Consider the following 19187-nt stretch of genomic DNA (forward strand, 5'->3'; position numbering starts at 1 on the left):
ACCACGTAGCTCTAAATGGTTTATTATATGGTGAACTTGATTTAAAGGTTTGTCTTCGTTAGACTCGTTAAAATAGAGAAAGATTTACTCCAAATCTTAGGGCACCAAAGAGGGCTAACTGAAATGTTGTCAGATAAATTGAGAATATTATATACTACGGTATATATATCTGTATACTTCTATATAGATACTTTGCAGTCCATTGTGAGCCCTTTTGTAAGGTATCCTTCTGTTCTGTCCTGGAGGAGATGCTCACTTTGGTCACATAGAACAAGAGCCAAGAACATCCAGACTTAGACACTTATTGAATTTTTACGATTAAATAAAAAGTAATACATAGTTCTTATTTTACACATTACATTAATTAATCCTTTTACGTCAAGAAATCAAAAAGAAATAAATACAGGAAATAGTTCTTTAATAATGAGATAGTTGATGGGAATGAAAAAGGGTTTATAGCGCCTCATGGTGTCCAAATGCTCTCTGTTGAAACCGTCAGGGTTAAAATTATTCTTCGATTTGTTTAACTGCTGAGGAGAGAACAAACAAACTCGAAGAAAAAAATGTATCTTTATTGATCGGACACAAACAATGCTTCATATGTTCCTTCTTCCATGTTAAATGCGTCATTACTCTGAGCGTGAGCGGTGGTTGTTTCGCGTGGTCATAGTGCGAAATATTCTTTGTTTTTTACCGTATTTTTGTTAAATGATACAACGTTAGTTTTCGGACAGCAAACAACGTTATGTAAACATGGTGAACGTGTCTTTCTGCGATTGTTCAGCACAACATTGAAATTTCAAAAGAATAAACGGGAACTATTCATTCTAAACTGTACTGGTTTCGCCCGGACGGAAGTAGTGGTGCACAGTCAACACTGATGGAGAGCGAAACGTTGAATGGCACGTAACGTTATCTGTTAACTTGTTGTCATATTATTAATACTTTAATATTTTAACTTGAATATTGTTATCTTCTCACAGTTGCTGAATAGGAAACAGAACGTTGCTTCCGTCGGGTCTTCTAGCTTTGCGTTACAGAAAGCTAGCGTATGTTAGCCAACATTTGCTAACCTGCTGTGACCATAGTTTCCGACAGGTTTTCTCCCTTAACCTTATTTCGTTACGCTCGTAGTTTCTTAATATGCCTTTTTAGAGACAGTAAGAAACTATGTAATGTTAAGTTTGCTTACTTTCGTCATCCTCCTCTCAACTTTTTAAAAATTCTGTATTTCTTTCCTTTAGTGAAAGCTTATCGGTGGGTTCTATAAATCCATTGAATTGTTTTCTCATCTAACGTCACACAATCGGGTCGCCATGCCGACCGTGATCTTGATCGACGTGTCTCTGTCCATGACACGACCCGTGTCGCTGGATGGCAGCGAGGAGTTTCAGAGGAAGAACCTGGCTGTCCACGGATTAAACATGTTATTTGAACACATGGCCTCAAACTACCGCTTGGAGTTTACCTCACTGATGGCCTTCTCTTCCCTCTGGGAGCTCCTGGTGCCTTTCACCAGAGATTACAATGCACTGCAGGTAAATCAAAAAAATGTCCTCACCTGAGGAAAGTGCAAAGTCAAAGAATGTTTTTCTCTCCCCACCGACACTGTCTGGGTTTGAACTCCTAGAAAACGAGACTGCCGTTGGAGAAGAGTTGAGGATTAACTGATGAATTCATTTTTTTCCTGCACAGGAGGCTCTGGGCAACCTGGAAGACTATGACAAGACATGTGTTGAATCCGCTCTTAACGGAGTTAGTAACGTGGTACAGCAGGAGTGGGGCAGTGCCTGTCCATGTCAGGTAAATTGGCAGGTCCTTTATCATACTACACCTCCTTAATAAAGGTCAGCTAATGTTTGGAGAGTGGTTCTGCCCATTTATTGTTGCATCGGCGTGTGTTGATGTACCTCCTTCCTTTGTCCTGTAGGTGGTGCTGGTTACTGATGGATCTCTGGGTATTGGAAAGGGTTCCCTTCGTCAATCCCTCCAATCACTCAAGCATCGAGGGGATGATAAGAAGTTCCCACTCCCTTTCCCTTTCCCTACCAAACTGTTCATCATGTCTGTAGCCAATGCAGAGGAGGTATGACTGAGTCAACAATGAATCTGGATTTATTTGCATCTTGGCCTGAACACAGTCTGTGTAAAACTCTTGATACCATTCAACCAGAAGCAGCTGGTCTATTACTTACTACTAAAAAAGGTGATGGCTTTTTCTGGGCATTGTTCGCTTCGACATCGTTGAAGAAATCTTCGGATGACGTCACGGAATTTTGACAGTTGTTACTACCTTCATTTTTGAGCCGAGATCATTTACAGGTTCACAATGATGAGTATTCATGACTCTGTCAATGACTATGATATTATAGTGACTCCTGAACCCTTCCCACGAATTGTGATAGAAGTGATCTTTAGAAGACAGGAACACCGGCACGTCTTTTCAAAGTTCCTTGAGAGAGAGTAAACTTATTGTAAATATGTGACAACGTGGATTTTGCATGGAGGCATACGTGGTTTAAAAACCAAAGCCAATCGTTTTTTAGACCTTTTAAGAAAATACATCATACTCATGTCTTCTACTACTACTCACGCAAAAAACATTTTTGAAACTGTAATAAACAAAATAATCTACGACCAATGCACACGTCTTGTGTTGTTGCAGTTGCAGATGACCGATTCCATGGACAACTTGGAGGAGCTGCTTCGTCTCAGCGGAGGCGACGGACAGATCTTTACTGTGGAGGGACCGCTTTGCATGAAGAGCGTACAGGCCATGTTTGGGTATGACTCCTACTGGCAAACAATCTAGAAAGAAATGTACCTTTTAATGTTTATATTTTGAATTAGGAGCTTTGAATGGTTTGTATGTTTTCAGGAGGCTGATTGATCACGCATACTCTCCCTTCCATGCTGTCCTGCACTGTGGGAACCTGTCCTCAGACGTTCAGGTCTTCCCTCGGCCTGAGCCTATTGTGATGGATGAAGAAGTGGAGCCCATGCCCCGATCAGTCAATATAGGTACTCAGGGGGCTTCCAATTTCAACATTTAGAGTTTAGGTCAAACATATTTTCCGTCGTCATATCTTTATTCTTATACCTTTTTCAGATTTGGAGATTGTGGGCTTCATTGAAATTGCTGACATTTCCAGTCCTCCTGTTATTTCCAGACACTTGGTATTGCCTATTAATGTAAACAAAGGTTAGTGTCTTACAATATTTGTTATTTTGAAGACTTTGCTGAAAGTCATTTTCACAGAAAATATCCTGATTTCATTTAAGCAGCAGATTGTTTTATATACAGTGAAAGTATTCACAGCGCTTCACTTTTTCCACATTTTGTTATGTTACAGCCTTATTCCAAAATGGATTAAATTAATTATTTTCCTCAACATTCTACACACAACAACCCATAATGACAAAGTGAAAACTGTTTTATGCAAATTTTTGCAACTCTGTTAAAAATAAAGAACGAAAACATAACATGTACATAAGTATTCACAGCCTTTGCCATGACACTCAAAATTTAGCTGAGGTGCATCATGTTTCCACTGATCATCCTTGAGATGTTTCTACAACTTGATTGGAGTCCACCTGTGCTAAATTCAGTTGATTGGACATCATTGAGAAAGGCACACACCTGTCTATATAAGAACCGTACAGAAGGACAACCATCTCTGCAGCGCTCCACAAATCAGGCCTGTTTGGTGGCCAGACGGAAGCCACTCCTCAGTAAAAAGCACATGACAGCGCGCCTGAAGGACTCTCAGACCATGAGAAACAAAATTCTCTGGTCTGATGAAACAAAGATTGAACTCTTTGGCCTGAATGCCAAGCGTCATGTCTGGAGGAAAGCAGCCACTGCTCATCACCTGGCCAATACCATCCCTACAGTGAAGCATGGTGGTGGCAGCATCATGCTGTGGGGATGTTTTTCAGCGGGAGGAACTGGGAGACTAGTCAGGATTGAGGGAAAGATGAATGCAGCAATGTACAGAGACATCCTCGATGAAAACATGCTCCAAAGCGCTCTGGACCTCAGACTGGGGCGACGGTTCATCTTCCAACAGGACAACGACCTGACACACAGCCAAGATAACAAAGGAGTGGCTTCGGGACAACTCTGTGAATGTCCCTGAGTGGCCCAGCCAGAGCCCTGACTTGAACCCGATCTCTGGAGAGATCTGAAAATGGCTGCACCGACGCTCCCCATCCAACCTGATGGAACTTGTGAGGTTCTGCAAAGAAGAATGGGAGAAACTGCCCAGAAATAGGTGTGCCACGCTTGTGGAATCACACCCAAGAAGACTTGAGGCTGTAATTGTTGCCAAAGGTGCTTCAACAAAGTATTGAGCAAATGCTGTGAATACTAATGTACATGTTATGTTTTCGTTCTTTAGTTTTATCAGATTTGCAAAAATTTGCAAAAAACAGTTTTCACTTTGTCATTATGGGTTATTGTGTGTAGAATGTTGAGGAAAATAACAAATTTAATCCATTTTGGAATAAGGCTGTAACATAACAAAATGTGGAAAAAGTGAAGCGCTGTGAATACTTTCCGGATGCACTGTAGTTTCCCCCTGATTTTAAAGTCAATGAAAAACAAAAGCTAGTTTGTGCAAAGCATTTGTGGTGGGAATATTTTTGAAACCCCCTCTTCATGCAGATAATTGTTTCTTTTTGTAGTAGAGTTAAACACATCTTTTTTCAAAAAGAATGATCAAACTCAATACGCAAGATGTTTTCAACGTGTTTTATTTATATCGCTTTCAGAGGTGGATGAAGTTGGCACGGGTACCACCGACGAGCTTGAAGAGGAACCTTCGGCCAGTCAAATGGCAGGCAAAAGTCCAAATTTCTGTGTACTTTTGCACGGCAGCCTGAAGGTAGAGGGCATGGTGGCACTGGTTCAGCTGGGGTGAGATGCAATATTTAGGTCAAAGGTTTAGCGCAGAGTAAAACAACATATGAAGACGTGGCCTAAATCTAGTTTTGCTGTTCCTTAGGACAGAGTGGTATGGCATGCTGTACTCCCAAGCAGACAGCAAAAAGAAATCCAACCTGATGATGTCTCTGTTTGAGCCTGGTCCCGAGCCTCTGCCTTGGCTGGGCAAGATCACACATTTGGGACCAATATCAGGTAACCCACCAACCCTTGTGGTTCCTCTGCAGACACGTGGCATCAAGCAAACGACAAAACATTGCCCTTTTCCTGTATGCTCTTGTTTCTGTAAGCATTATTTTCTGTGGCTGACATGTTTGGGATATTGTTAAAACTGCTTTTTAATGTGACACTATTACAACCCCTGTCAGAGTAAATTATCGTTGTTTTTCCTTAAGACCAAAGGCTTCTCATTGCCTAAGCAAGCAGTTAATAATTGCCAGTTTTTTTTTTGGCTTGCTGCTCCTGATACTGACTTCACTCGTTTTCCTGGTATTTCAGAGGCTGCTGAAAATCCCTATGGAGAGGATGACAGTAAAAGTCCTTTCCCTCTGCAGCCGCCGGTCAAACGAAGCTACGCCCAGAACGTCACAGTGTGGATTAAGGCCAGCGGACTGCAGGTAAAGGGAAACACGGCGTATGAAAGCACCGCTGTTGGTTTACGTAGCAAGAGAATTGGCGGTTGGTTTGAGCTGATAGAGGTCCTGATTACCAGCCGTCGTTGGTTCGGGTTCCAAAAGTCCACCTGCCATGGTACGAGATACTGGATGGAGGGGAGTGGTGTTTTTGATCAATGCGGTGCAGCTTTGTCACATCAGCCAAAGTATCATTCAAAGTAATTAAACTTCATTGAAGATGAACAGTATCGTATCTTGTCCCGCCCACTACGACCACGCTGACGATGTGAACTCAATTTCATTTGACGATGGCATAACGCTTAATGAGATGATCAGCTAGAGCAGTTGTGCACAACCAGTCGATCGCGAGAAATTTTGACCCGGGGATAGACACTTTGTTAAGGCGTTGAACACAGAACTTCACCCACAGCCATGGACAGGAAAGGGTACATTACTGTTGTGTTCTGGCGCCCCTCTTTTTCAATGGTAGTCTCTTCTTTGGCGTGAGAAATCGGAGGTGTGGCGTGAGAACGTGTGAAACCGATCAAATGCGTGAGTCTCACGGCCAATGCGTGAGAGTTGGCAGCCCAGGCTGTGGGCAAAGACTGGGCTGAGCTTGAGGATGCACGTTATGATGAGCAAGTGCAGAGCATCTTGTCAGAATTTGACAGGCGCTTCACTGACTTTGCATCCATTGGGCCTGTTGTCAGCTATCTCTGTTTTCCATTTGGGGAAAATGTAGATGTGGATTGTATAACGTCCAAAGTGGCATCACTCTTCAACCTGGATGGCTGTGCTATTGAGAATGAGATCCTCACACTGAAGAATGACATTGAGCTCAAATCCAGAGCAACACCTGACGTGAATGTCAGATTCTGGAATCTAATGCAGAAAGAGAAGTACCCCAACCTCAGACAAACTGCAGAGAATTTGACTGCACTTTTCGGATCAACATATTTGTGTGAGTCCTTTTCACATATGAAAACCATCAAGTCAAAATACAGATCCACCATGACTGATGACCACCTTGCAGTCTGCTTACGGCTGCCACTCAGCTCTTACTGTCCGGACTATGAGAGACTAGCTTCCTCCTCTCAGTGCCAGAAATCCCACTAAGGTAGAGAAATACCACTTTTCCAACTTGAATTAGTTCTTATAAAAGTTCAAAGAATTAGGCATTGTATTATTTGGGTTGTTTGTCTGTCGCGTTGTTACGGGCCAGTCCTGGGCCTACTTGTGCTTATTCTTTGCACATTCACATTTACTTCAATGAATGTATTATGATTGTTAAAACTGTATCTGTGTGTCAGAAAACGGTGTCCTATATAGGTGCGCAATAAATTGTGGCTACGCTACGGCTTTCGATATGGCTTGGTAGATCTCGATACACTATCAACTTTAAAAGTAGATCTTGGTTCAAAAAAGGTTGGGCTAGAGTCTAATACATGTGTTTAGTTCTTTAACAGTTAGTCCTCAATCGTAGGACTGTGACCCTGTTTAAGTTATCATGCTGTCCTTCTGCAGACCGATGTCCAGAAGATCCTAAGGAATGCAAGGAAATTGCCGGATAAAACTCAAACCTTCTACAAGGTAAATCTAGGAAAATCTGCAACGCTTCAAACTGTATTTCCCTAATTTAATGTAGTGTTTTACGTTATTCATTTTTTGAATCTACCAGGAGTTGAACCGCCTTCGGAAGGCCGCCTTGGCTTTCGGCTTCTGGGAGCTCCTGAAGGGAGTTGCCGACCTGTTGGAGAGAGAGTGCACGCTGCTGCCCGACTCTGCCCACCCGGATGCCGCTTTCCAGCTCTCCCATGCCGCACAGCAACTCAAACTGGCCAGCACCGGTGACTCCCAGTATGCTGCTTTCGATCACAACATTGCTCCCATGCACACAGACTTCTCTAGCTGAGCCTCGTAAAAGACCACGTGCAACGTAGCGTCCTTAGCCTGCGCTTCACGTTTAAAGAAATCAAAGGGTGCTGCTTCGATAACCCTGCATGTGGAACCTAAAAGGAGTTGGATTGATAACTTCACTGCCAATCATGACGAAAGTTACATGAGCTGTCTTCTAAGATGTTAGCGTGTCATTTTTTTTGTATGTTTTTCCCAAATTGACCAGATAAAATGATCTATTCAGTGTTGAATAACATTAAACAAGAAACTTATAAACTGACTTATTGTTGGCATTTTCAATTCAGATGAAATAACAAAGTGGGGAAGACAAAAAAAAAAAGTCTACGTAGCACGATGTCACTGAGCAGAAGTGACATACAATTCTTACCAATGTGGCCAGTTAACAAACAATTACAGTAGTTGTGCGTTATTATTATATATGCTTAAACCGATTAGTCAACATCAAATAACAGTAGAAATACAAACTCGCATCTTCGAGAAATGCATCATCACCAGCTCATGAGTCAATGCAATAATGAAATGTTGCAACTGCAAGATGTTTCTATAGATCGAGAGCAAAGACAGTCAACTTCTCATAACGTGAACTAGGACTGGCACGTCTAACTGGCACATTTACGGTTTCCGAGTATCACGATCTCCAGAAACGAGCAGGCGGTAGAGGTGTTAGAAGTTTGCTGCTGCTCAATTCGCCTTCCTCTTTTTGGTACGGAAACGCCTCGTCCTTTGCTTGTAAAGATGGCGGAAGTTGATAAAGAGTCCTGAGGAGGAGACGGGAAACGCAAAAAGTTGATATCGGCGCAAACTTTCCTTGGAGGTTGACGTGATGTTTCACACAAAGACTCACCCAGAAACATGAGGCCCAGATAGACGTACAGGACGCAAGAGAAGCTGACGGAGGTACCGACTGCTTTCGGCAGAGGAATACTGAACAGTTTGGTCTTGTCAAAGATGGGAATGGATTGTATCACAGCGACGGCTGCGTGGGATTGGGAGATGCGTGTAAGTGCTTGTTTGAATTAGTATTAATTCCGACGGACATAGAAGAGCTCACCTTCAGCCAGGACACCTAATGGGTAAAGCGGTATCCAGATTGTGTACCGCAGCCACGTGAGGGTTTTCCACTCCGTATTGAAGCAGCCGAGCATGTAAAACGGATACCTGGAGTTGGAGCGTTAAGTTAGTTTTAGTGAGGAAACGTGTTTTTAAAAACGATAACAATCCATCTTCATAACGACGCAGCTTAAATAAGCCGCCGTTTCTTGTAACATCCAACGAAGGCTGAGGACACCCGGACCTCCAAACCTTACGTGTTGTGTCCAACGAGAGGATTTCCACTTTTACTCAGTGTGGTTGTTGAGTCAACTTAGTTTCATCATCATCTGTGTTACAGCAGATGGTTCATGAAACATTAGAAAGCAGAGTGAAGTGACCTCGAGGAAAACTCATTTCCTGTTCAAACCCCCAAATATTGCTCTAATCCTGGTGAAAAGCAGCCCCCCCACCATGCATAAGAACACTTACGAATGTCCATCTAGCATTTAGAGCTAAACATGTTTTTCTTTTTCAGTGTGACAAACAACGAGGCAGATGCATGGTTACCTAAAAATCTCAATGGCGCTCCACAGATAGAAAACGAAAAACACCACTGGTTGGTGTTGCATTTCTTCCACGGCACCAAAAATGATGAACAGGATGAAATTCCTTCCAACCACCTAGTAAAAGGACCAAACATAGTTATTACACTTCAAATGTACTTTTTGCGGTTACAAAAAGCAGGTGTCACTGCACATGAAAGCCCATACCTGTATAAGAGTTGGAGTAACGCCTGTCCGGACAAAACCAAAAGCAGCGTTGAGGACCTCCACCGCTGCCAGGATCTGGCAGAAGAACATCACGTCCGATATGGTGTGAAATGTATCGGACACAGAATCTGAGGTGAGAGAGTACGTTTATCAGAAAAGGAGAAGAAATTTGAATGGTTGAGCCCCAGCAGTGTTCAGTTTCCTCACCTCGGCCAAAGATAAAGAGCCGCACCGTCATGTTGACAAAGATCCACGAAAAGCCGAGAAACTGAACCAGATTGTATGCAAACAAGAGTCCTCTTTTCAGGCTGATAAACCCTGAAACGGTTAAAAGAAACATGGAACATTGACGACAGACAATAACAACTTGCTTGAAACTCTTCAAAAACTGGGACTTTTTCAGAGAAACAGTAATCCAATCTAAGCCGATGTGCGCTCACCTCGCTCTTCATGCCTCGGCGTCTTCATCTCCTCCTTTTTCTCCTCCTTAACAAAATAAATATGTACCCAAGTTTTCCATCATCAGCTTTGTTATCAATGGTGCATTCTCGGTCGGATCGACATTTTGCTCTATGTTATTTAATAAAGCAGTCAAATGCACAAGGTGGTGTGTTGTAGATGTCCCTCAGAAGCAGAAGATAAAATGAAACTCACCTTTTCCCGGATCTCCATCTCAGCATCGGACTCGTCCAACCAGCGGTCAAAGTCCGGCACCACGAAGAGCGGTTTGCGATCCTGCAGCGTCAGTCTTTCCCACCAACCTCGCTGCTCTTTCCGCAAAGTAATATTCACCTGCCGCTGCGTGGACCTGTGGCTCACCTGGAGACCCAGTAAAGGAACACGATCAACATAACCGGTAGACATACAAGGGGAGAAGTAAATGGGTAGAGACACGTACCTCTGACTTTACTGCTAAAAGAAACTCCAGACTGAACTCATACTCATTTTGCCCTTTTGCACCACGGCCCTGCGCTGCACAGAAAAAGAATACGGAAATGTTACAAATCAGGAACTTCTCAAACCGGTTGCATTGCAGGAGGAACAATGATGTAATCGTCACCTTTAAACTGAAGCACTCGTTCGTGCACACGGACCTCAATGTTCTGCAAAAAGAAACCGGCAGATGATGAGCGTGTACTTCCTGTTTCAGAGTAAGAATTCTATTACAACCTGTGCACCTGTGGGTGGCAGTGGCAACTCTGTGGCAGACTACCCCCCCCCCCCCCTTCCCCCGATCTTTGCGACTTGCCAATGATTTACTAGCGATTGCCACCGACTTGCCATTGCTGACCACTGCCACAAGGAGAATGTCGGCCCTGCTGGAGAAAACGGTCAATCCAAATGCAGTAATATACACGTATTATGTAGACGTCTTTGGATGAAGCAGCGCTGCGTCGTCGGGCGCGCACCTGTCTATAAATAAACTCAACCCAACTGCGGGCGCGTGCACGCGTTTTGTGTTGCCACAGCAGGTCCTGTCCGAATCACTCATCTACTGTAAGCTCACCTGAGCGTCCGTTAGCTCCACGCGCAGGTAAATGTCTTCGTGACGTTGAGCCCAGTACACGAGAGGCGTGAGCGCCATTGTACCGTTTTTATTTCTTTTTCTTTTTTTTGGAGGGGGGGCACGCAAATTTCTGGCTGGACGGTAATTCTTGGTCTCAAATCGCTAGCAGCGGGTTTCAAAGAGGTCCCAGAACATTCCGCGACCGCGCGCCCGCAATCCGCCAACGCAGCGACGTGCTCGTGCGGGAGACAGAGCCGTCCGTTGTGCTCTATTCCGATTGGCTGGAGGGAAATATTTACGGAAGTAGTTCATTTGGGTGGAAAGGCGCTCGTGAGAAGGATAGTTTGTCGACCTGGTCTTAATATGCAGACACCGCAGCATGTATCTAGTCTAGAAACGGATTTGACGAAATCTTGTGGGACATCTCGTGTTCTTGTTGGAGTGACGGGAAGCGTTGCTGCATTGAAACTGCCTCTTTTAGTATCCCAGCTTCTTCAGCTCCCCGGGGTGAGCTAACTTACTTCGCCCCGTGCACCTTTTGATAGTTCCTTATACCGTTTAAACCAGCGATTCCCAAAGTGTGGGCCGCGGCTCCAGGTGGGCCGCGAGAGGTCATTTACAACAAATAAATAAAATGTTTTTAATTTTCCATTTTTTTGAAAAGTTTGAAATTAATATAAAACCATGTCAAATGGGGGCATCCTCTTGTAGTATTAAAGTAAATATATATGAACTCTGGAGAAAATGGTATGCAAAACATACATTGTTGGTTAATATATTTTTAATCGGTTGAATTCTTAAGGTCATTTAATCATCCCTAGTTTATGTTTTGATCAGAGTTGTGATTAAAGGTTTGGGTGGGCCGCAAAAGATTTTCAGATTTCAAATTGGGCCGCGGCATTCTTGAGTTTGGGAACCGCTGGTTTAAACAATAAAACGAAAATACGGAAACACCATCGTCTTCTCTTTTTTCGTTTTTAACGTCTAACGGAACTGCGCTCCGGTTTCCGGTTCACCGTTTTTGGTTCAAACAAGAAAAACATGGCGTTTCCGCTTTGTTTCAAAAGTTTGTGTCACACACTAAACCGAGCACATTTCAATGCAATGCGCCCCACTCGGTATTGGTTCCCCCACATGTCAGCACACAACTCAACCTGTTGCAAGATGAAGATATTGCAGCTGTTGTTTTAAAGATTGCAACAGTGTGATCTGTAACTTTAGTCCTGTTGGACTGCGTGGTTGGATTACTTACTGATTTAGACGCTTTTATTTAAAGCCTCACAAGTGACAGTGGCAAGATACCAATATTATTGTGGTTAACGTTTAGCAATACACAGCATAAGGACAATGTTATATTGTTATACTTAAAATGTTTAAGAGATATATAGTGCTGTATCCATCCTAATGATTGCATAGATCATCATCATGAGAGAGTGAGAGATACTCAAAAGTAGGGAATTCTAAAGTGCCAAAGGTATTTCTCATAGAGGGTTATAAAAAGTCAGAATAGTATGCCACACAAATATAAGTGATGCCTTAATACGATGATAGTGTAATAGCCTTTAGAGATAGTCAAAAACACATGTCCTCTGTTATTGAGCAAATGTTACCACACAATTCTGTGAACGATGCTAATGTTTCCTGAAACGTAAGAGCCACAACATGTTCTCCAAGATAAGATAAGTTACGCAACTTGTGTATGTTGTGTAAGCCTCTTGGGTTTCAAACTCTTCAGCATTGTCATAATATTAAAAGGTGCTTTAAAATCCCTGTGACTTTTACTCTCTTGTTTTATGCTTTAGGTGGATGTACGAGTTGTCACCACGGAGCATGCCAAGCACTTCTATGACCCTGCAGACGTTTCTGTAAAAATCTACAGTGACAAAGATGAGTGGGAGGTAACGACGGCTTATTCAACGGTCCTAGTGTGGCCATTATTTAGCGACATTTTTTGGCGGAGTTTCTGACTGACTTCGTTTTGTAACATTCCTAAAATGCATCATGCTGTGAGGAAGTGAGTGTCACTGGTTGCGGTCGTAACTGCATGCCTCTGTTCCAGCTGTGGACTCATAGAACGGATCCTGTGTTGCACATTGAGCTACGGCGATGGGCAGACCTTCTGGTCATTGCCCCGCTTGATGCCAACACTCTTGGAAAGATTGCAAATGGAATTTGTGACAATCTCTTGGTAAGAAGTTTAAACAATTATGTGCGAACCAACAAAAATGTTTTCCCAAAGAATAACTCATAACATGATTTCTGTAAAAATTCTTTCCATATTGATTAGTCTTTTTTGTTTTGGCAGACATGTGTGGTAAGAGCCTGGGATACCAGTCGCCCTCTCCTCTTCTGCCCTGCGATGAATACTGCTATGTGGCAGCACCCCATTACAGCCCAGCAGGTATCCAGACTCACAGAGTTTGGATATGTGGATGTCCCCTGCATTTCTAAAAAGCTAGTATGTGGAGATGAAGGTTGGTCCTAATACAGGAATTAATTGAATATATGAAATGTCTGCAACCTCTACTTTTACCTTGAGATGTCTCAAAGCAACAGAACACATTGGAAACATGAGAAACAAAATCTGATCCGACTAGTTCTAGCTTAAAGGGCTTCCATTATATGGATTATAAGAACTGTTTAAGGTAGGCAAGTCCATCAACAAATAATTCTTGCCTTAAATGACACACAAACCGTTCTCAATGGCAGTTATTGTAATGAATTAAAAAACACGATGACACAGCCGATGCGGAAAGATTGAGTAATCGAGGCGAGTAGTAGTGTGTAGCACTACATGTGAATATATATATAAATAATATACAATATATGCCATATGGTATGTATCATGTGGTCATATCTGACCACGGGCTTTAAGCGGTCACCCCAAAAGGTTTCTGTGTAGCATACCTTCGGCATACGTTCAGCTCAGAACATTAATTGCAATATCAGTTATATTTGTACTTTTCATTGGAATATACTTAAAGCCTGTGTTTGTAAATTCATTCCAATACAAACCTATATTCAGAGTATCAGCCCTTCCTATGAGCTCTTGAGCTGAGAGTCGTCCACTTAACTTACTTCTGTATCCAAAATCAATTTAAACGTGGAAGGGATTTTTATTTTTCGTAGCCCCATTCTTTAAGTTAGATCCAATTGTTTGATCAAGGATTTAAAATATTAATCAGGTTTACCAACTCAGTACTGAGTCTTGGTAGAGTAGCGAAAAAAAATGGTGTCAATAATTTGGCAAAAGCCAGTATTGCTCAGGGGAGAATACATTTTGGTGCAAATAGTTGTTCAAACATATCAACGGGTTGCACGTTGTTTTTTCTGTCCTTATTTAACACCTCTGCATGGTTGAAATGTTTCAGTACTTATTGAAAGTTGCTTTGGATAAAAGCGTTCGCTAAATGACACGTAATGAAATGAAATGACTGTCTGAACGGCACACTTAAATGACCCGATATGCAAACCTCGGGAGTGTAGAGAATATCTTCATCAAGGGTCTTTGTGATAATATGCAAAAGTGCAAACAACGTTAGTAGAGGGATGTGTCTTCGTTGTAGCATTCATTACCTCCAGGCTACTCACTACTAATGTATTCCTCCCGACAAAAGGCGTTTGTGTAACTCTTATTTTTTACCTTGTTTCAGGTAAAGGGGCCATGGCAGAGGTATCGACTATTGTCAGTGTTGTTAATCAGTATCTTCAGAAGCCGGATGAGACATTTTCAAAAACATGTTCTTAACATTGTACAGCGGGCAGCAAAATAAATATTGATAAAGCATGATGACACTTTTCATCCATTGGACCTCTTCTTGTTGGGATTATGTGGGTGTACGGATCAGTTAGTTTTTTTTCTGGGCCACATGTACATATGTGACAGTGTATTTCCCTTTTAAGCTTTTCATTAGGTTTACCGAATGATAAAGGAAATGCAAATAGGTTTGAAACGTGCTGGTATGTGTTCATGTGCTAATTTTTTTCCTTCAAGGCTGACCCATTAAATGGCTAATGTGCACAATTTTTGTTTTACTCGTCCGGTATTGGTCCAGTTTGCCACCTACGGGTTCATGTTGCCTCTGATGAGTGTCAAAAACATGAGAGAAAATGACTAAAGGGAAATAAAATGTTGTTCTTTACCTTTCATCCCACTTAAGGAGAAGTAAAAAATCCCACCCTTGCAGTGTTCTTCCTCCGTAGAGTTTACGGAGGCCTTGAAGCAGCTGGTTCACCCCCCCCTCAATCTGTCTGTAGCCCCTCTTCCTCTCTCCTGTTTGTAAGAATTCCTTACCTGCATGCCTTGTCTGTTGTGGAATATTTCAATAAAACTTGTTCGGGAGAAGAGAGCGATTTGTTTCAATGTTTATCTAATAAAAACAGAGTCTTGATGAATGATCATCAGTTGTCCATTTTTTGCTTGCAAGCAGGAGGTCAAATACACCAGCACGTATCACAGTGTTTCTGTATGAACGGCGTCTCTGAGCAGTAAAAACGCTGAGTTTTTATGTGAAGGCCATCCTCAGCGCCAGGTACGAGAAGTTGCAAACCCCGTTGAGATAAGATCCAAGGTTAAGATGGAGTAACACACACAGTTCCTTTGTTCGAGCGCCTGTGGGAGAGCAAGTTAACTCCCTTCTTCAGACACAGCTGCAAATGGAAACCTTAAATCTTTCTGCTTTTGCAAGTCACTTCACTACGATAATAAGACTTTGTTATAACATATTTTTCCCATCACATGCCTCACACAAATACGGACAACCATCAAATTACAAAAGCTCATACCCATTGTTGAGATCCTTTAAATATTCAAACATGACATCAGAAATCTTTAAGGTGACACTACGTCTTCCTGGCCGGTACCATTGCCAAGCACACACGCACACGGGAGAAGTTTGCAACTTACTTGTTCTAGGAATCAACCTTATAGGGTTAAATGTATAGAAACCTTTGAAGGCACACTTCTCCAACGTGTAACTATGTATGCTGGGTAACTGGTTTGGAATTAACTGGTGATGTCCGCATGCCTAAGGCAAATGTGTCACGTTCTTTTTACGTTCTTTCGAAAGACCGGAAACGGAGCAGTTAGATGTCATTTTTTGTGAGTCATCAACGCCCACCGCCAACTTTGACTTTCGCCTTTGTTCTCGCCAAATGTCTTTGGCATCTCAACCACAGCGCCACGAACACCTAGTGAAGTTTAGTTTGATCTTAAAAACCGTACGGTTACAGAGTGGAATGGAGAGGCTAAGCAATCAAAACATATTTCATGGTATGTCAAGATTTTGTGATTTCCCAAATTGTCCCTGGTGAAGCTCTAAATTCTAGAAACGTATGTACAATGCTGTGAAAAAGTATTTTACACCTACTTGGTATATTATTTTTCACATATCTGTATAACAAATTTTAATATTAAACAAAAAGCCAAGCAAGGCGGACTTGTTGGAGTGTTTTGGATGTTTGTCCTGCTGCAGAACCGAGGTGCTCTTGAGCGCGAGGTCATGAACTGAAGGACGGACATTTTCCTTCAGGAATTTTTGGCTAAGAGACAAATTCATGGTTCCATCAAATATGGCAGGTAGAGCAGGTCCTGAAGCCGCAAAGCAGCCCATCACACTACCACCACACTACCCCCACACTACCCCCACCTCGTGTGACTGTTGGTATGCTGCTGTTTTCCATTAAATGCTGCATTACCTTCACGCCAGATTATGCACACCTCCCAAAACTTTTAGTCTTGTCAGTCCACAGAAAACTGCCCAGAAGTCTTTTGCTCAAAAGTCTTTATTATGAAGGTGTTCTGGGGCAAATGTGAGATGAGCCTTTGTGTTCCTTTTGGTCTGACATGTGGCTTTCTTCTTAGAAACCCTCCCATGGATGCCATGTTTGCCTAGTCTCTTTTTTATTGTTGAGCCACGACCTCTGACCTTAACTAAGGCCAGTGAGGCCTGGAGTTCTTCAAATGTTGTTCTGGAGTCTTTTATGACCTCCTGGTCGTCGTCTTGGAGTAACTTTGGAAGGCTGCCCTGCTCCTGGGAGGATTCACCAGTGTTCCAAGTGTAATGGGGAAATGATATGTAACCCTTTTAAATGCTTCATTTGTATAACCAGTTTATTAATGGCAAGTGCTTAGATGACAAAGGCCCTGAAATAAGAACTGACGTCTCCCACTTGGATGAGATTGAACAAAGTGTTCGTTATGTCTATGACCACCTTTGTTTTAGCATGTTGGGAGAGCAGGGACACGGTCAAAGAACTGACGCGTCTTACATGGATAAGATGTTCCCAGTACCCTGGCTGTAGAGACTCAACAAGATGGTCAAAGGTTTCTGTTGATGCCACCGATATCTAAACTTAGGTATAAGAACTGCCTCGATGTGTTGGGGGCAGAAGGAGGTTCTTGACAGTCTACAGTGTGACATATATGCCAATAAAAAAAAGCAGGAAGGGGGAAAATAGATGTGCGGGGTGCTATCTTTTCTATGGAGCACTCTGACATACTGGCTTCACTGCAGGACACAGAAAAATATCACCTGAGGTTTGTTTTCCCAAGAGAAAAATATTTCTCATTAATAATTTGGCAAAAGGTCCTTACAATAAAGTGGTTTAGTTGATATTCATGATTTTACATTGGGCTCTCAAACATGACTGGAAGCACCAAAGGTCAAAATTGGTGCAACCCATCACTGACATAGTTTCACTTGTTTATCTCTGTGAAAACCCTTGATCCTAACAAACCCGTCTGGATTGTGTCAAGAGAAGACAGAAGAGAAGGTCAAACCAAACCAGACAATGTCTTGTTTATGTATTAGTGAGAGGAAGCAGATGGTGAACTGCCTTTGTTTAGTTCAACTGTAAGGAACTCAACCTTGGAGATCTGTCTGCTCTCTATTTTTATTATTATGTTGAACGAGAAGTACGACACAACACTTTTAAGATCTAAATGTTAAAACATTGTCATCCAGAGAAGTAAAACAATTGCAAAACAGATTCACGAACATACCTGTTGATATAAAGGTGGTTAATAAGATTATGTCCCACCTTTTAAACCCAATAATATTCCTGTTCACACAAATCACCAGAGAATCCTTAATTAAATGTATTTCTTTTATCATCAAGCTGAAACGCGCCTTTATTACCCGAACATTTAAATATTTCTTCCCTGAAAAGACCAACTCTTCCTTTAAAGACCAACAGTCGTGCAGCTTGTGTTTTATTTGTCTCTTCAGAAAACGGTCGTAATATTTATCTCAGTTTATGTCTGTTCCCACCAAATCCTAGGGAGGCAGAGGCAATTTGGTTTGCAAATTACCAGAGGCATTGATACTGTTGAGCAGTTGAGGTTGCAGCACATGGAGGCTTGTGAATGGCTCTGCAGGCGAAAAACAATCTTCCCTGAGCCATAACTTGTCTCGCTGCTATTGGCTGCTGAGAGGTCCTGCCAACGATGTCAAAAGAGCATTACATCAGCCACAAAGATAAGGGCGGTGTTGCCGTAACACTGGACAGCCTGCAGGTGTGTCGCTGATGCAAATTACTCCCGGCACATTCGGAAAAAATCAGCAAAACTACCAAGAGGCGGTAGTCGCATGCGATGTGCTTTCGAAACTGAACATATGCAACAACTCTCTCCCTTTAATTAGCTCAGTTACTGCCAGTGTTGTTCAAATCTCAACAGAAAGGAAGGATGCCACATTTTCTAAAGCCATCACTACCTTCTGCTCCTCAATGTCACACATTAGTAACTTTATTTAATCATGCAGTGCATACGTTTTATAGTATGCAACGTTTGTGGAATGACAAACACAAAAAGGAAAAGGTCTTCTCTCTGACGGTGCGTGCATGCACGTATGTGGGTCTCATGTGTCTTTTGCAGCGGTCTCTGGGCTCGACGTGTACTCTTTAGCCTCTGGGAATGTTCAGCAGTGTTTCATCAGAAACTACATCCTGAGAGATCACCTGCTCTCCTCCCTGTGTCACCACATCTCACCTTAGTGACTCCAAAGTGGTAAACACGCTATAAGAACCTGTCTTGTCACATATTGAAATTCATACATGTATCATGTGTACTCAGTGTGAACTGTGTGGTACTAATTGTCCAATTATAAAGTTGAGTGTTATCCATTACAATAAATAGGAATAATAAATTCATAATTATAATGAAATGAAAGGAAACAGCTGGAGGTCTTGCCCAAGAGAAAGAGATCATTTGTTTATTCTTATAAAAATTATCTACTAGATGTAAACTACGTATTATATGGGTATGTGTAGGTATTAGATATTTAACAGTGAGTGAAGTTTCATGGAGGGAAATAACGTTCAACAAGACAGTTCCGCCAATTACACTGACAGGAAATATTTGCATATCATGAAATACGAGTCGGGCGATAGTCGTTTCATTG

The 19187-nt window shown here is 42.2% G+C and overlaps 3 protein-coding genes across 4 annotated transcripts; 2 read left to right on the forward strand and 1 right to left on the reverse strand.

Annotated features, from left to right (window-relative positions):
• The first annotated feature begins 820 nt into the window (after window positions 1-820).
• On the forward strand, window positions 821-7735 carry ints14 (integrator complex subunit 14). Its single transcript, XM_040162797.2, has 12 exons — window positions 821-902; window positions 1245-1538; window positions 1696-1803; window positions 1931-2086; window positions 2666-2784; window positions 2879-3021; window positions 3110-3202; window positions 4774-4918; window positions 5007-5140; window positions 5444-5562; window positions 7084-7149; window positions 7238-7735. The coding sequence occupies exons 2-12, from the start codon at window positions 1317-1319 to the stop codon at window positions 7469-7471; spliced, it is 1539 nt and encodes a 512-aa protein (XP_040018731.2). The 5' UTR covers window positions 821-902; window positions 1245-1316; the 3' UTR covers window positions 7472-7735.
• On the reverse strand, window positions 4740-11010 carry hacd3 (3-hydroxyacyl-CoA dehydratase 3). Its single transcript, XM_040162798.2, has 11 exons — window positions 10786-11010; window positions 10339-10381; window positions 10177-10250; window positions 9933-10097; window positions 9719-9764; window positions 9486-9596; window positions 9279-9406; window positions 9076-9188; window positions 8528-8634; window positions 8321-8452; window positions 4740-8234 (listed from the first exon to the last, which is right to left on the reverse strand). The coding sequence occupies exons 1-11, from the start codon at window positions 10861-10863 to the stop codon at window positions 8158-8160; spliced, it is 1074 nt and encodes a 357-aa protein (XP_040018732.2). The 5' UTR covers window positions 10864-11010; the 3' UTR covers window positions 4740-8157.
• ppcdc (phosphopantothenoylcysteine decarboxylase) lies at window positions 8345-15130 on the forward strand. Of its 2 annotated transcripts, none has more exons than XM_040162799.2 (5): window positions 8345-8475; window positions 12588-12683; window positions 12845-12973; window positions 13091-13259; window positions 14439-15130. In XM_040162799.2, exons 1-5 carry the CDS (start codon window positions 8425-8427, stop codon window positions 14531-14533), a joined length of 540 nt encoding a protein of 179 aa, XP_040018733.1. In that variant the 5' UTR covers window positions 8345-8424; the 3' UTR covers window positions 14534-15130. The 2 variants fall into 2 exon arrangements, with proteins under 2 accessions (XP_040018733.1, XP_040018734.1); XM_040162800.2 differs by lacking the exon at window positions 8345-8475 and adding an exon at window positions 11033-11292.
• The last annotated feature ends 4057 nt before the right edge of the window (window positions 15131-19187 follow it).

Source organism: Gasterosteus aculeatus, chromosome X, assembly GCF_964276395.1.
Source record: "Gasterosteus aculeatus chromosome X, fGasAcu3.hap1.1, whole genome shotgun sequence".
NCBI classification, from domain to species: Eukaryota; Metazoa; Chordata; class Actinopteri; order Perciformes; family Gasterosteidae; genus Gasterosteus; species Gasterosteus aculeatus.

Bases quoted from the DNA above. Each gene is read 5' to 3' on its own strand.
- ints14 (XM_040162797.2), top strand. From the start codon at position 1,317: ATGCCGACCGTGATCTTGATCGACGTGTCTCTGTCCATGACACGACCC. The intron at 1,804-1,930 runs GTAAATTGGCAG...TTTGTCCTGTAG, and splicing joins GCAGTGCCTGTCCATGTCAG to GTGGTGCTGGTTACTGATGG. The intron at 3,203-4,773 runs GTTAGTGTCTTA...TATCGCTTTCAG, and splicing joins GCCTATTAATGTAAACAAAG to AGGTGGATGAAGTTGGCACG.
- hacd3 (XM_040162798.2), bottom strand. From the start codon at position 10,863: ATGGCGCTCACGCCTCTCGTGTACTGGGCTCAACGTCACGAAGACATT. The intron at 10,098-10,176 runs GTACGTGTCTCT...CTGGGTCTCCAG, and splicing joins TTTTAGCAGTAAAGTCAGAG to GTGAGCCACAGGTCCACGCA. The intron at 9,407-9,485 runs GTGAGGAAACTG...CTCTCACCTCAG, and splicing joins GCTCTTTATCTTTGGCCGAG to ATTCTGTGTCCGATACATTT.
- ppcdc (XM_040162800.2), top strand. From the start codon at position 11,149: ATGCAGACACCGCAGCATGTATCTAGTCTAGAAACGGATTTGACGAAA. The intron at 11,293-12,587 runs GTGAGCTAACTT...TTTATGCTTTAG, and splicing joins AGCTTCTTCAGCTCCCCGGG to GTGGATGTACGAGTTGTCAC. The intron at 13,260-14,438 runs GTTGGTCCTAAT...ACCTTGTTTCAG, and splicing joins GCTAGTATGTGGAGATGAAG to GTAAAGGGGCCATGGCAGAG.